Here is a 15,178-nt window from a genome sequence, read left to right on the forward strand (position 1 = left end):
TTGATGTGCTGAGAGAGAAGACATCAGGTTTCTAGTAAGGCTAGAGAGCTTGTTGCAAAAAGCATCTCTGAGCTGCTGATGGGCAGTGAGAGCTGCCTGAGCTGAGCTCTGCTGCCAGGGCTAAACATTAAGAGCATTTAAGTGTCCTGACAGTGTCCAGAGGTATTGATTGTTGTGTGTGGGGATTACATGTGTGTGGGGATTAACAAAGGGTATTGATGCACTGTCAGGTCACCTGAGGAGTGAGTTAGTTGTCTGGGGAAAAGTGGCCAAATTCAGCCCAAGTTTAATCCCAGAAACACCAATCCCCTCATATAATCTGGATTTATATGACCTCAGAATCTCCCTTCCACTGTCATCCATGAGCCTGGACACCAGGCTGGCAGGATTAAATAGAGTTGTTGAGTTCTCTTGCTCATAGGGCCAGGATATTCTTTGCCTTTCTGTTTATGCAAGCAAAAGCTCATGCCCTTCAGTCCCCAGAGCCCTCATTCTTAGTAGTTGCATGGTCTGAGATGAAGGATGCCTGCTGTCTGAGCAGTGCAAAATGCCTTCTTGTCTTGGAGAGAGCCCTGGAATAATCCCAACCTCTTCTTTCTTTGAAACAGGTGAAACTAATTTGTGAGGGTTTTCTTTTTCAAGGAGAGAGGTCATGTTCTCCTCTTAGTTACTCCTGTGGCCTATGTAAGACTGAGAGCCACCATGTCAGCAGTTCCACACCACAGTAGCTGACAGCAGCATCATTTGACCAACAAATTGTCAGAGCAGTAGGAGTATTGTGGGAGCTGAGTATTAAGAACATCCTGTGGTGTGTCAGAGCTGGTTTTGGAGTGTGTCCCAGAGCTCCTGCTTCATTACAGTCAGACCCTGTCTCCAGAGTGAGCTTAACCTGCTCTGGAGCTGCTGAAGGGCCTTAAGGTCAGGTCCAGAAGTCAGTCTGCCCACAATGCTGAATGCTCCATGTAATGCTGTACAGGCCTCAAGTGTAGCCTGTCCTCAAGCCTTGAGTGGACACCTTTCCTAAATGGCCATGCAATGTCACAGTTTGCTCCAGGACACATTCAATATTAGTGGGCTGCTACATGAGTCTCTCTCCCCTTCAGTCTTGTCCAGCATTATCAGGCTTTCGATTTCCATTAATCCCATTATTTATGGAACAACCAGTTTCACAGACAGAGTTTTGCTCATGTCTGTCTTCTCCCCTGGCATGTGGGTGTCTTTATATCAAATGATAGCTCTCTTTATCAAACATAGAGTCTAAAAATCCATGGACTTCAACAACCTTCTCTCCAGTGATGTACCTTTTAGCTTGGGCAGACACCTTCCTGGCATTGCCACTTGAATCTGCTGCAGAAGCCTCCCAAAGCTGGGACCTGGCTGCCTCAGACTTTCTGGCCAAAAGCTGCTGCTCTCTTCCCACCTATCACCTCTGAAGCCTGAGAGTACTCTGTAGAAACAATCAACCTCTTGTAACAAGTGACTGGAGGAAAGAACTGTTTCCAGAGGACAGGAGGCTGGTGGAGGTGTAGCAGCCTTGCAAAGGCTTTCTGGCCAGAGTGGCTTTGCAGGGTTTGTTTGCAGAAGCTTTGCTGTGTAAGCAGCTCCATAGAAGCTGCAGTGGGTCACTTCAGTCTGTACAGGGTTAATTTTGCTGCTGAAAAGAAATACCAAAAGAGAGGAGGCAGTGCTTTGGGAATTCCCACGTGGCCATGAGCGTCCTGAGCAGCCGCCCAAGCCTGTGGGAAACAAGCTGTTATTCCACTCTGACTTTCCGAGTGCATCTTGAATTTGATGTGTTTTTGCAAATGCTCATGCTGTGTCAGCAGAGGCAGCTGTGGTAGAAGCCCAGGTGGCTACCAAAGGACAAAGTCCTTGTTTTTTTGCTGCTCCCTCCCCACCACAGCTCAGCCCTGAGTCTCATGGCAGTCACATGGGAGCTGACTCCTTGGAAATGGAAACCAGAGGAAAGGAGGGACGAGGATCAGTTACCATTGCCCTGACCTTGACAAGTCATCACTGTCCTCTTACTGCCTGGTAGTGACTCCTTGGCATCATGTGTTTAATTCTAAGCTGATGGAGGTGGCCTTGAAAACATCCAGTTTATGGAACTGCTGCTCTTGTTGATGCAGAGGTTGGCCCAGGAGGTAACAACGTTGTTTGTTCCTGTACATCAACCCCTTCATCTGGGGAACCTGGCTGATCTGAATCATAAACCTCTCATCCAAATGAGGGGTTATTGCAGAGCACTTCAGTCTTTGGCAGAAGGCACCTTCTCCAGTGGGAGCTCTGGTGCCTCCCCCCACTCGCTGGGGCTTCAGTGATATATGGAAAGAGGCAGATGTGAGCTTTAGCATTACCTTTCTCCTAAGTGTCCTGAGCTAACAGGGGGCACTTTGGATGGCATTTCAATGCTTCTGTTGCCAGCTCTGTCTTTGAGGGTTTTCTGTTTGCTTGGAGCAGTGATTTCCCTTCCATGTAACATTTCCCCCTCTGCAAAACCAAAGAGGTGACTCAGCCCACAGTTGGTGGTGCTCAACTCATCAGGTTCAGCTGCTTCTTATTCAGGCTGGTGGAGATCTAGTAGCAGATGCTCATTATTTAGGAGCTCAGGGAGGGGAAATGGATTCTGCAGGTATTTACAGTTGGGCTGCTGCACAGACATCCCCCTGTAACTGTGGGTCATGGTGTGCCACCCCCTCCTGCATCACGTTGCTTCGTGCCATAGCAAAGTCAGGGTACGACAGCTGGAGGGTTTGTGCTGTATCATCAAACGTCCACCATCAATTTTATGCCACCTGCCAGTTGCAGCCTGTCTGAGGCTGACATCAAGCCAGAAGTGTTGCAATATCCTGTTCTCAGCACTGCACAGTTTTATTTCTGCCCTGGTTAGCATCCACAGTAGTTTTCCATGCTGTGGCTCAACTGCCATCCCAGAGACAATGTGCTGGCCCAGGCAGAGTGCTGTCTACTGAGCTGTCCTGAGGCTTGCACACATGCAGCAGTAGCCTGCAAGGGTGGCTAATGAAGCATATCCTTTTAACCAGTGGTACTTTTTTCCCTATGGGGTAGCAGGAATGTGAGGAACCTCTTCAACAGTCTGTCTTAATTTCCCAGGAGAAATAACTCAGAGCATTTGCTAGGTTTATAGTCTGACATCCAGCAGTAATGAAGGGAGGAATGGCAAAAGTTTCCCAGAATAGTTATGTCTTAAAAGAATTTGTTTTAGCCATGAAATAGAATAAAGTGTAGCTGATTATTTCTTCTTGCCCTGCACCCTTGGAGTCAAATGGCCTGGCTCACAGCTTCACTCACAATACAGGGAAGCTCTCTGTGGAAATATTGCCTACAGTTTCCATCCAAGTATCCAGAATCCTGTGAAATGGTGATTACATATCAGGAGCTCTAGGAGTCTATGAGCTTCTGGTACATGTTTTCTTGGGAGTGAGAATAAGAGTGCAAGGCTCCAGGAATAATGCTGCATGAGGCTTGTTCCAGAGAGCTGTGCTGATGCATACAAATGGATGAGTTTTATTGCTAATCCATAAGCTTGTTTCCTCTGGTGCCATAGAGGAGTGTCATCTGACTGTGCCTTGGGATCTAGCAGCACCTCAGATGTGTGGAGATGTGTCCCTTGTCAGGATCTTGGTGCATCACTGGATGGCTTCCTGGAGCATGGCAAGGGGGGGTTGAGTGCTGTACCCTCATCTGTTTAGGTTGTAAAAGAGGAAATGACATGGACCCAAAGCTCTAGGCTCCCTCCCACACTGGTTTATGACACAGAATAGAGAGGGATCCCAGCAACACTGCAGCAATCACTGTGGCCCCAGTGGTACAGAGCAAACCATCCCACCAGAGACTCAGTCACTCTTAGTAACACCTGCAGGGACTCATTTCCACTGCCTTGCAAGGTGCCATCTCCAACAGCAGTGCTCTCACAGGTTCTTGCTGAAGCTGGGGGTTTTTGGTACACTGGAAGCTCACTGTTTTGATGTTCATTTTGGGTTATCTTGAGCCAGGATTGAGTTCTGATTAAATTCCCCAGAGCTCAGCTGGGGAACAGGTTAAGCTTGTCATTCTAGTCCTATTCACCCAAAGCTCAACTGGCAGTGACCAGAACAGGACAGGTGATGTGGGTGCAGCTTGTAGCAAGACAGAGCTGTCACAAGCATCGAGCGCAGGCTGTTTGTGAACCATCTCCCACACTTGCCCCTGTCTTCTGCCTCTGCACTGCCTTCCAAAGTCCTCTGCCTGGTTAAATCTGCCCCTATCCCTGTCTCTGTGATGCACTGCTGTTGCTGTGCCCCAGAACAGTGGGGTAAGATCACTGTCAGTTGTGTTTCTGTCACAGGCATGCTGGCCTTGGAGCTCATAGAATCTCCAAGTCAGCTGAACTCACTCAGCTGGAGAAGCACTGTTGTTAGCTGATGCATCTTCATCACACCAATAGCTCTTTCTCATTTTCTTCCTTTCCTGCTCAGCTTCATTTTTGTTTATGAATTGTATTACATTTTCTCCCATTAATGGGAGGTGTCAGCCTCTGAGGAATAACCAGACTGCCCCAAAGTGTCTGTAGGGCCAATAGATTTGATTGTGGCAGACAAAATAGTCCCATCAGCTTGCAGTCCATCAGAAACCAGCCACAAACCAGTACTTTGTAAGATAATTGACCTGAAAGATGGATCCTGCTGTGTTAGGTTCAAAGAAGTTTCTTTCCTGGCCTCTCTGGAAGGGAGGATGCTCTCAATGAGTTTCCCAGGAATGATTTGTCTCTCAGACCTCATTCCCTGAAAGCTGAGCTCTGCTTTAGAGCAGCCAGTGTTTGCACTACATGGCAACATGGTACAAGTTCAGATAGATCCCAAGGTCTTGCAGTCACACAGTCCCAGCAAATCGGGTGCTCAGTTGATGACAGACACAATGTCTCTGACAGCCAGCACACACTCTTAACTGCCTGCCCCTGGTAATCTGGTTGTGCAAGGCCCTCGTGAGCCTGATGGCAGAACTACAATCAGATCCCAGCATTGATTCCCACCCTCAGCCTTGTTGGGCTTGTTCTGTCTCATTCAAATACCTTCTCTCCAGTTTGCTGGTGGGTACGTGGGGCTCTGCAGAGCAAATGGAGACTTTCTCTTGGAGTGATCCGAGTGGCTCTTCTGAAATTGGGCTGATTTCTCTCCCACTCATTGCTGGAAGTGCCTCCCTTTTACTGCACCCCTCTGTTTTGGTTTTAAGGCTCAGGATGAGCTCTCTTAGTGCCACTCTAAAAGATGAAGATGTCAAGCGTCCTCACTGCTCTGTATTTCCGTCAGGCCCTTGCTGAGCACATCTGCACTGATTGTTTGTGTAGCTGATGGTGCTGGTAAGCCTATCAAGAACCCTTTGGCCATATAGGAACCAAATGAGGGTTGTCTGCAGCTCTCTGGGCAGAGGACCACAGCAGCTATCAGCTCAGCTCATGCAGCACCATTCAAGGAGGAGCACAGAACGCTGCTGAGCTGAGCTGTGTGTTCAGCTACAGCTGTCAGGCTTGAAGCAAAGGCAGCTGCCTGGTGCAACCCCCCCATCCCCAGGGCTGGGCTGCCCAGGGTGAGCCTGCAGAATTCAGACAGTGAGCAGCTGGGTGATGAGCACTGGTGAGTTATTAGACAGTAATTTCTTTATTAGACTCCAGTCAAGGCAGGGAAATCTGTCATCTCAGTGCTGCTTCTCAGTGGCTCAGCTGAGGCAAGCTCCAGGTGTAGCAACAGAGCTGATGTTTTCTGAAGCACCCTGGCTGCTTTTATTCCTGTGCATCCAAGATAACTTTGTGGGTGTGTGTGAGCCCATGCAGCACCTCTGTGGGACCCCGAGGCTCTGATGCCTGGCACACTGACTGTGGGCTGCAGGCATCTGATGTTCTCAGTTTGCTTCTTCAAACAAGCCCGTTGCCTTACAGTAAGACTTCATCTTCATCCAGTTGCTTGCTGGATAGAAATACTTCCTCTGGCAAATCTGTTTGCTTTAGGTTTTGAGAGGAATCCAAGTAGCTTTGTGCTTTTGAACTTTCCCTTTCTTCTTATTGATTTGTTGGTGTTGGAAGCAGCTTTCTCTGCCTGTTCTTCCCTTTGATCTGTTGACGTGGAGCAGCCTGTGCATTAGGGAATTATTTGCAGCTGCAGCCCTATAACTCACCATGTCATAGCTCTTAAACTTTTTGGGGGGATGTCCTTTGAGCTGGAAGTGCTAAGTCGATGGGAAATATTACAATTACTTAATATTTATGCAGCAGGACTGCTGGAGGCTGAAGTTTTCTGGATCAAGTATTGAGGATGCCTAGCAGCAGGCAGAGTCAAAGCCTCACTTTGATAGAAAAATAACTCTGTTCTTTTTGTCTCCAATGAGCTAAATTTTTCATTCCCAGTAAAGCATGATTGCAGTTGTCAGAGGTGAAAGTGTTCAGGTCAACAAACGCATGAAGAAACATTTGCAGCACTACAGGTTGAGGGTATGTGAGTGGTGCTTTTGTTTCAACCAGTTGCAAGAAGTCAGAGCTTTTACAAAGCAAAGAAGCTTTGCAAATGCACAGCAAGGCTCCCTGGGACTGAGCACCAGTGACAGATCTCTTGGGGACAGAAGCAGAGGGAGAAGAGCCCAAGGAAGCAGTGACAGTTGCAGATGTGCTGGCAGCGTGGCCCAGACTTAAATCCTCAAACAAGAGCTTGATGACTGAAATTGTTGTGGAGCTGTGAGCAAATCCCATCTCTTCTTGTTTGAGCCTGTGTTCACACAGGAGTATATGCACCTTGCTGAGAGAAACGGGATGCATCTGACTCTCAAGTTTCTCTGACCTTGCATCAGCTGGCAGAGCCTGTGAGCTGGCTGCCTGCTCATGGCACAGGGAGAGCAGCCCTCAGCAGGCAGAACTATTTCAGTGTTGAGGTGAGGGAGCCCTGGCCCAGGCTGCCCAGGGAGGGTGTGGAGGCTCCTTCCTCAGAGGGCTTCAAACCCCACCTGGACACGTTCCTGTGTGACCTGATCTAGGTGGGAGCTGCCTCTGCAGGGGAGTTGAACTGGATGAGCTCTAAAGGTTCCTTCCAACCCCACCATTGTGTGATTGATTCTATGATTCCAAACTTCTGAGTTCTGTTGATAAGTGTTGCTTGTTCCTTGCTCTTCACTCATGCTCTAAATAAGGGCTACAGGGCTGTGGCTGAAAACAAGAAATGTGGAGTTTGAAGATAAATGGTTTGCTGTCTCCATCTGTTTTAGGAGGGAGAGATCCAGCCAAAGTCTTCACTTGAAATCAATGTGATCTTTAAACCACGAGAAGCCAGAGTCTATCAACAAACCATCTACTGTGACATCTCAGGTACAGCTCCTGACTCCTGCTTCTGTTCCCCACAGTGAAGGAGAGGCACAAAGAGTCTTTGGTCAACCAGTTCTTGTGTGAATGCTCAGGAGAGTCACTGGTCAGCAGGGCAGTGCTGGCTCATGCCCACTGTCCCTGGGGTTTCCAGGTGGTCTCCTGGCCAAGGCCAGGGCTTAGGATATGGAACTTGGGATTACTGCCCCCAGAACAGTCAAACCAGTGAAGGGAAGAGCTTTCATGCTGTGAGATTGCCAGCATTTGCTCTGCTGCAAGAGATGTCTATACAGGCCAAAGAGCTGCACAGCAAAACAGTTTTAGTGGATGAGCACTAAGTTCCTATAGACTGTTCACCTCTTTCTGAGGTGGGTGCATCATCAGGCTGCTGAGGTGGTAGGAGCTGAGTTCTAGGTGTGCTCCCAGAGCCCAGATCCCCTCCCGCTGCCAGAGCACCGGTGCTGAGTGCAGGGTGGCTGCCAAAACAGCTCTGGCAGCATGTGCTGCTTGACAATAAACTAATCATGAGCCAACAATGTGCCCTTGTAGCCAAGAAGGCCAGTGGTGTCCTGGGATGCATCAGGAAGAGTGTGGGCAGCAGGTTGAGGGAGGTTCTGCTTCATCTCTGCTCTGCCCTGCTGAGGCCTCATCTGGAGTCCTGTCTCCAGTTCTAGACTGGACACCAGGGCCACCAAGATGATCAGGGGACTGGAGCATCTTCCTGCTGAGGAAAGGCTGTGGGACCTGGGGCTGTTCAGTCTTCAGAAGAGGAGACTGAGGGGAGATCTCATATTTACAAGTATCTCACTGGTGGGTGTCAGGAGGTTGGGGCAGCACTTGTTTCTGTTGTATCCAGTGCCAGGACAAGGGGTGATGGGATGAAGCTGGAACACAACAAGTTCCATTGAAACACAAGGACAAACTGTGTCAGTGTTTGAGTGAGGGAGCCCTGGCCCAGGCTGCCCAGGGAGGGTGTGGAGGCTCCTTCCTTGGAGGGCTTCAAACCCCACCTGGACACGTTCCTGTGTGACCTGATCTAGGTGGGAGCTGCTTCTGCAGGGGGTTGGACTGGATGAGCTCTAAAGTTCCCTTCCAACCCCTACCATTCTATGATTCTATGGTTCTCCCTGCCTGGGAACAGCCACTCTCTGCCTCCACAGCCATGGGGCACCCACACAGCACTGCATGTGCTCACTGTGCTCCCTCCCTGTGAGCACCCTCCTGGGAAACAGAGGCTGAGCAGTCTGCCAGGCAGGCTTTATGCTCATCCTGTCTTACAGAAGTGCTGGCAAGCCTTTTTCTGGGAGCAATTATCATTGACCCACCTGAGTTAGACCGTGTTTGCCCTTACAGAGGTGATTGCTTTGCTGTGCTGGCATAGGACAGGGAATGCTTACACCAAGCTGTGTGGTTCAGGTTACCTCATCCCACCTCTCAGTCTCTACATGGTGCAGCTTAAGGTGTTTTTCAAGAGTGAGGGATAGCTATGAGGGGACATAATCCAGGGGACATAACTTTTGTCATGTTTTATCCCTGTATAAGAGGAGGAGGTGTGAGACCCATGGTCCTCTACCAGCTAGGCCTGTTCTGGATGGTACTGAAATCACTAACCCAGCTGTTTTGTTACTTTCCTTTCTGCTCCCAGTTGATGAATACAAATGTCTTGGAACAGCTTTTTATTTATACAGTAATTGAACAGTGTTTACTTGGCAAATGCCACCTACAGTAATTACCCAGGGCTTGTGTTAACAAACTATCTTCCTGCCCACCAGCTGAGGCTGTTGGAGCTGTGGAGGGAGAGGATTGATTTAAGAAGTTGCTCCCAAGGGATTCCTTGCTCAGTGCTGTGCTGCTGGCTCTGAGATTTCTGCTCTGTTGATGGGTCTGTCCATCACTTTGCTGCAGGAATGTTGCGGGGTTTGTACCAGGAGACTTTTTCTCTTTGCAGAGAAATAGGAAACCTACTTGAGTGCAACACTTGAGCTGGTCTGGGACTGCTAGGGAATAGAGCTGGGCAAATGATCTGTGTTTAGAAAGAGGATCCTGTTCTTGAAAGACCCTTTTTGGGCTCTTAGGAGAGCTTAACTCTTCCACTGGCTCCTAGGAAGAGGACTCACTGTATTGTCAAGGTGGAAACTGTCTCAGAGTCAAGGTCCCTGAATGCATAAAGAATTTAAAGAAGAAAACAATGACCTTGAACTGAGGAGACAACCTGGCTTCTGGATTCCTCTGAGAAGCACAACTGCCTTCCTCATGTGTTTGCATGCCAGTCACAGGTCCCTTTGGAGGATGATTTGCAGATGGTGTGTGCCCTTTGCTGGGAATATTTGGAAGCTTTGGCCCAGTGCAGCACTGAATTGTGCATCTGGATCTCACACCCCACTGGAAAAGGGCTTTGCAGGTGCCTCCATAGATTGCTTAGCAGCTGCTTCTGGATCAGGTGATTTACAGAACTGATCAGCACTGTGCAACTTGTAGAGCTGGTAGTTAAGAAGTGGTTTGAAATTTGCTCTTGGCAAATATTTAAGCTCAAAATGAACTTTCTTAGTTATCCATGCAAATAAAGCCTTGGCTCTTGAGTGCTGGAAGGAAACACACAACGTGGGGCTCAGACACCTACCATTGCTTTTTGAAAGGTTCTTTCTGCATGTGGAAATGTGTTTGGTGACATCTGACTTCTTCCAAAACCCATTCTTGCAGGGAGAGGCAAAATCCAGAATTCCAATCACTCCCTTACCTCATGAATGCCCTGCATCATGTAGAACCATGGAGTTCTTGTTTCTTGACGTGCTCAGATGAGAACCACATTTAAAAAGCATTCTCAGAACATCCCTGTGTTTTGTGACTAAACAAGTATTGGGAAGCAGCAGAAGTTGAGGGTCTTGGCAACTAAATGCTGTGCTGTTGGGGCTACAAACCCCTCAATGTATTTGACACTGAGGCAGCAATGCCAGGTTGTTTCATGGTCTTTATGCCATCACAGAATAAATTTCAAAGCTCATGTAACATGGGAAGAAATTCAGAGACCATGCTTTAAACTCAGCCTCACTAAAGTAGAAACCAAACCAAGGGGTTACTTAGGAATTGGAAACCAGCCCCAAGATGTATCTGCTGAGGGAAGAGAAAGGTCCCCTATCTCCTGCTGGAGCATCTTGAACTGATCCCATTCAGCCTGGAATCAGGAATGAGTGTTGAGGCAGCCTGGAAAATCCAGGCTACCAGAGGGAGCTGCTGCACTGACACAGAAATCTCTCCCTAGGCCGTGAGACCAGGCTGCCCCTGCGCCTCAAAGGGGAAGGCAAAGGGCCCCGTCTGCACCTCAGCTTCGAGCAGCTGGACATTGGGAAGGCTTTTGTTGGCTCAGCCCACAGCTATGAGGTAAGCAGCAAGGGTTTTGCAGGGGCTGGCATGGATCTGGGTGGCTCCCAAGGGAGCAGTGAGCCTCGTGGACCTGTGGGGCTTGAGGCAGTTTTAAGCAGGGTGTGTTTGACCTAATAGATTGGAGGGGCTTCACAGAATTAGGACACTTTTGGTGGAATCTGAAAGGTGTGTATGTTCACAAAACCCTAATCCCTGCTTTTTAGCATCCTCCCTTTGAGATCAGCAAAACAAAACCCCAGCCCCTTGACTCATGAAAGCAACACTGGGTCAAAAAAAGAGATGTTCAAAGGCTTTTGTTTCAGCCTTAGATGCAATGAGCCTTTGTACTCTGGCTGTTCAAATTCACCCTGTTTGAACTCAAGTCTGTTGTAAATGGTTTGCAGTGAAGTGCATCCTACTATTCCTGGAGTCCTGGCTCAGGGCTTTCCCTTGCACATCACTGGGAGAATCAGAGAATCATAGAGTGGGAGGGGTTGGAAGGGACCTTTAGAGCTCATCCAGTCCAACCCCCTGCAAAAGCAGGTTCACCTAGATCAGGTCACACAGGAACGTGTCCAGCTGGGGCTCAAAGCCCTCTGAGGAAGGAGCCTCCACACCCTCCCTGGGCAGCCTGGGCCAGGGCTCCCTCACTGAAATGGATTTTCTTATGTGTAAATGGAACTTGTGTTCCAGCTTCATCCCATCATCCCTTGTCCTGGCCCTGAATACCATAGAAACAAGTGCTGCCCCAACCTCCTGACATCCACCATTTAGATACTTGTAAATATGAGATTCCCCCTCAGTCTCCTCCAGACTGAACAGCCCCAGGTCCCGCAGCCTTTCCTCAGCAGGAAGATGCTCCAGTCCCCTCAGCATCTTGTGTCCCTGCACTGGCCTCTCTCCAGCAGTTCCCTGTCCCTCTGGAGCTGGGGAGCTCAGAACTGGCCACAGGACTCCAGATGAGGCCTCAGCAGGGCAGAGCAGAGGGGAACAGAACCTCCCTTGACCTGCTGCCCACACTCAGATGCCCCCAGGCTGCCATTGGCTTCTTGCCCACGAGGGCACATTGATGCTCATGTCTAGTTTATTACCAACCAGCACTCCCAGGTCTCTCTCTGCAGAGCTGCTCCCCAGCAGGTCACCCCCAGCCTGTGCTGGTGCATGGGGCTGTTCCTGCCCAGCTGCAGGACTCTACACTTGCCCTTGTTGAACCTCAGGAGGTTCCTCTCTGCCCAGCTGTCCCTCACCAGCTGGTCTCTCGACATGCTTCACACTTTCTGCATCTCTGGCTCTACAAAGAGCAAAGTGTTGCTGGAAACGAAGTCAAGGAGCTTCCTGCCTATTTGCTGCCTCCCAAGTGGTGTCAAATCTTCTGCAAAAATAAAAGAGTTAGCAAAAAGAGGTAGAAAGATGAGCAATACATCAGGCCAGACGTTTTAAAAAGCTTGTCTCTGGCAGGAAAGGACACATTAAGGTGTTGTCTTAACAAAGTCTTGTGCCCACTAAGCATTTTTAATGATGGGACTATATTGATTATTTCTCTATTCATTTATTATTTTCATTACCTGAGAAAATGGGAATAAGTAGCTGATGCTGTTAGTGCTGTCCTAAGCAGCTAGCCTGAAGGTCTGTGGGATTGTGCCACTTTTTGTAGGCAGCAGATCTCTCGAGTGTTCAACAAGATACAGCTCGAGTCTAAGCTGGCAGTTTGTTCTAATAATGGTAAAGTTTTAGATAGTGGCTGTGAATTTCTTTCTTTGGAATAGATGGAGCTGCTAGGTACCTCATACTTGTCCTTTCTTGACGTGTCTGTGTCAGCAAAGCCTTAAGAAATTATCAGATTAAAGAAGAAATTAAAGAAACCTGAATTCTGCTGTGTACCAGAGGTGGGGAGTGTGCCTGAAGTTGGTTATAGTGCTGTCCTGAGATGTCTCCTACATGCAATAAACTTGTTGTCTGCAGTGGAAGCTGAGCTTTTTGGGTGCTTGGCAGGATCAAACTCATCTGGAGCAAAATCAGGGGTGTGATGATTGACTAGTAATGCTGAAGCTGCCCTTTGTTGCTCTTAGGGATGGCTCTGAATCAACTTGGTGCTGCTGAGCAGATCCTCTTCACTGCATGTGGAAGGGGACTGCTCTGTGTCAGGGGAATAATCCCAGAGTGACTGTGTTTCTGTGAAGTTATCACTGCTTTGCAGGAAAAAACCCAAAGGCAGAACTTGTCCTGTTGTATTTCCCTTGGCTTCTGCCAAGCAGCAGCACACAGCATCTTCTGCTTTTTACAGATGGGAGTTGTTGAATCAGAAAACAGTTCAGGAAGAGGAGTTCCTTATGTATTTCTGTGTTGCTTTCTTGCTGCTGTAGCTGATCCTCTTCAACAAAGGAGCCATCAATGCTGCCTTCAGCTTGGTCCCTCCAGCCACAGCTCTGGGCTCCTGCTTCACCTTTCTGCCCTGGGAAGGTCTCATTTTGCCAGATGGGCTCCAAGTCATCCAGATCTCCTTCAGTTCCACCATCCTGGGACACTTCACAGAAGAGTTCAGGTTCAGTGTGGCTGGCTCCCCTGAGCCTGTGACCTTGACTATCAGGTGAGGAGGCTTCTGGGGGGTTGCTGGGCACATCTGGCACTGTCTCTGGGTGATCATCTCTTACCAACTTCGTTTTTATGGGGAAGCAGAGTGGGGGGGGGGGGGGGGGAAGGTGTTATCTAAGGTCTTAGTGTGGAGTTGGTAGGGTCAGAACTAGGGCTTTTCAGCCTTGACTCCAGTTTGACCCCAGCAAATGAAGTGTGGTTATCTGTGAGGGGAAGTGACAATGCCTCCTGTGCTCTCAATACCCAGAGTAGCTCTGAGAGTCTTGGGTCCCTCTGGGAAGCAGCTTTGCCTCTGTGGTTGACCTAGGTGGCTCTGTGACTTTCCAGGACAGTCTTTGCACAGAATTGAGCAGCTCTAGTTCTTTCTGTGACCCTTGGACATCTCTGTGTGAGGATCCTGGGGCTTCAAGTGACAAACCATAGTGAGAAGAACTTTGACTGGAGGATGTACAGGAAAGGTGAAGAGATGCCTGCTGCCCAGTCCAGATTCCCAGAAGCTGGAGCAACTCCTTCTACAGGGAGCTCATACCCCTTGAGCCATGGCAGACAGTGTGATGGGATCAGCTTTGGGCAGGAGATGGTCGGTCTTGCCCCACTTGAACGTGCAGTGAGGCCAGTAGGGCTCTGGAGGAGGCTGAAGGATGGGACAGCCTCAGGGCATTCTGCAGCTGGAAGCTGTGTTTCAAATCCTCTGTTGATAATCCCCACAGCATGAGTGCCAGCAGCCTCAGCAGCATCTCCCATGGGAATGTGTTGGCACAAGCTGTCCTCCTGGCTCCTGTGCAGCCAGTGCTGTGGTACCTCCTTTCTGCAGCCAGAGAAGTGCTGGTGCAGTGCTGGGAGCTCTGTGCAAGTGCTGTCACGAGAACTTGGGCATCATCCCATGGGCTGGTGCCATTGCAAAAGAGAATCCTCAGAGCAAAGGGGAGAAAAGGAAACCAAAAGCTGCTGATTGGAAAAAAGGTCACTTCTCAGGACCCCAGGAGCATGTGAACTTGTCCCAGCCAGTATTTCCCACAGGCTGCTGGGATAAGGAGGTGTAGGCAGGAAGGCTGATGTGGGTGCTCTGGAGTTTTGGGGCTGGCTGTGCCTCCTGGGCTGCAGAAAGGTTATTGAGAGGCACTAGGTCAAGGTAGCAAAGAAGTGAAAGGAATCTGCCATTGATTTTTAACAAGCAGGTAAGGGAAATGGATGAAAGACAACAGCAAGGTTATTACTTCTGAAGAGTGGTGAGTAGGTCTGACCTCAGTAGAGACACAGTTCTGTTGGCTTTGCAGTTGGGGGGAAAGTGCTGCTTTTTTTGGAAATCAAGAGGGAATGCTTTGCAATCAAATAATTTATTCTCATCTGTCCCTCCCCCAAGTTGGTCACAGGATGCTGTTGCATAAGCAGCCTTCTCCTTGAGCAAGGACAGGTTTTGCTTGTAAAGATGCTTCTCACAGGTAGAATACAGTTTTCCTTGGGTAGTGCTCACTGCTTCTTTGCCACCGTGGCCTTGCTTCTGGGGAAGGCAGCAGCTCCCAGCAGGATAGTTGTCTTTTGGCTTCCCCAGAACCAAATGAATTGGGTTGTGTTTTGTCACTGATGCCCTGGCTCCCAGTGCCCAGGATGTCTTCACCTTCTCTGTGGCCACTGCTTGCCCTGTTCTGCCAGCACAGCCCTGAGCTCAGTGCAGCCTTTATGTCTGTCTCAGTGAAAGAGGATTGATGTTCCTTTCTTTTCTTCCTTCCTCATCCCTGTGCCTCTCTCTTTCTGGATGGTGGCTCCTGTGCTGCCTGTCTGATGTACCCATGCCCCTGTGCATCTGTTTCTCAGCAGCAATTCCCATTGCAGCCCGCTCTTGTCTGAGTTTGCTTCTTCCTTCCAACTTTCTCTCTTGCCTTT

General features: G+C 49.1%; 1 protein-coding gene across 1 annotated transcript in view; it reads left to right on the forward strand.

Moving 5' to 3' along the window:
- HYDIN (HYDIN axonemal central pair apparatus protein) overlaps nt 1-15,178 on the forward strand; it is a 154,362-nt gene that overhangs the window by 56,038 nt on the left and 83,146 nt on the right. The window contains exons 10-12 of the mRNA XM_062007844.1: nt 7,249-7,348; nt 10,602-10,720; nt 13,066-13,289. Coding sequence (XP_061863828.1) covers nt 7,249-7,348; nt 10,602-10,720; nt 13,066-13,289 — 443 coding nt within the window. The remainder of the gene's footprint in view (nt 1-7,248; nt 7,349-10,601; nt 10,721-13,065; nt 13,290-15,178) is intronic.

This window comes from Colius striatus, chromosome 14 (assembly GCF_028858725.1).
Source record: "Colius striatus isolate bColStr4 chromosome 14, bColStr4.1.hap1, whole genome shotgun sequence".
NCBI lineage: Eukaryota > Metazoa > Chordata > Aves > Coliiformes > Coliidae > Colius > Colius striatus.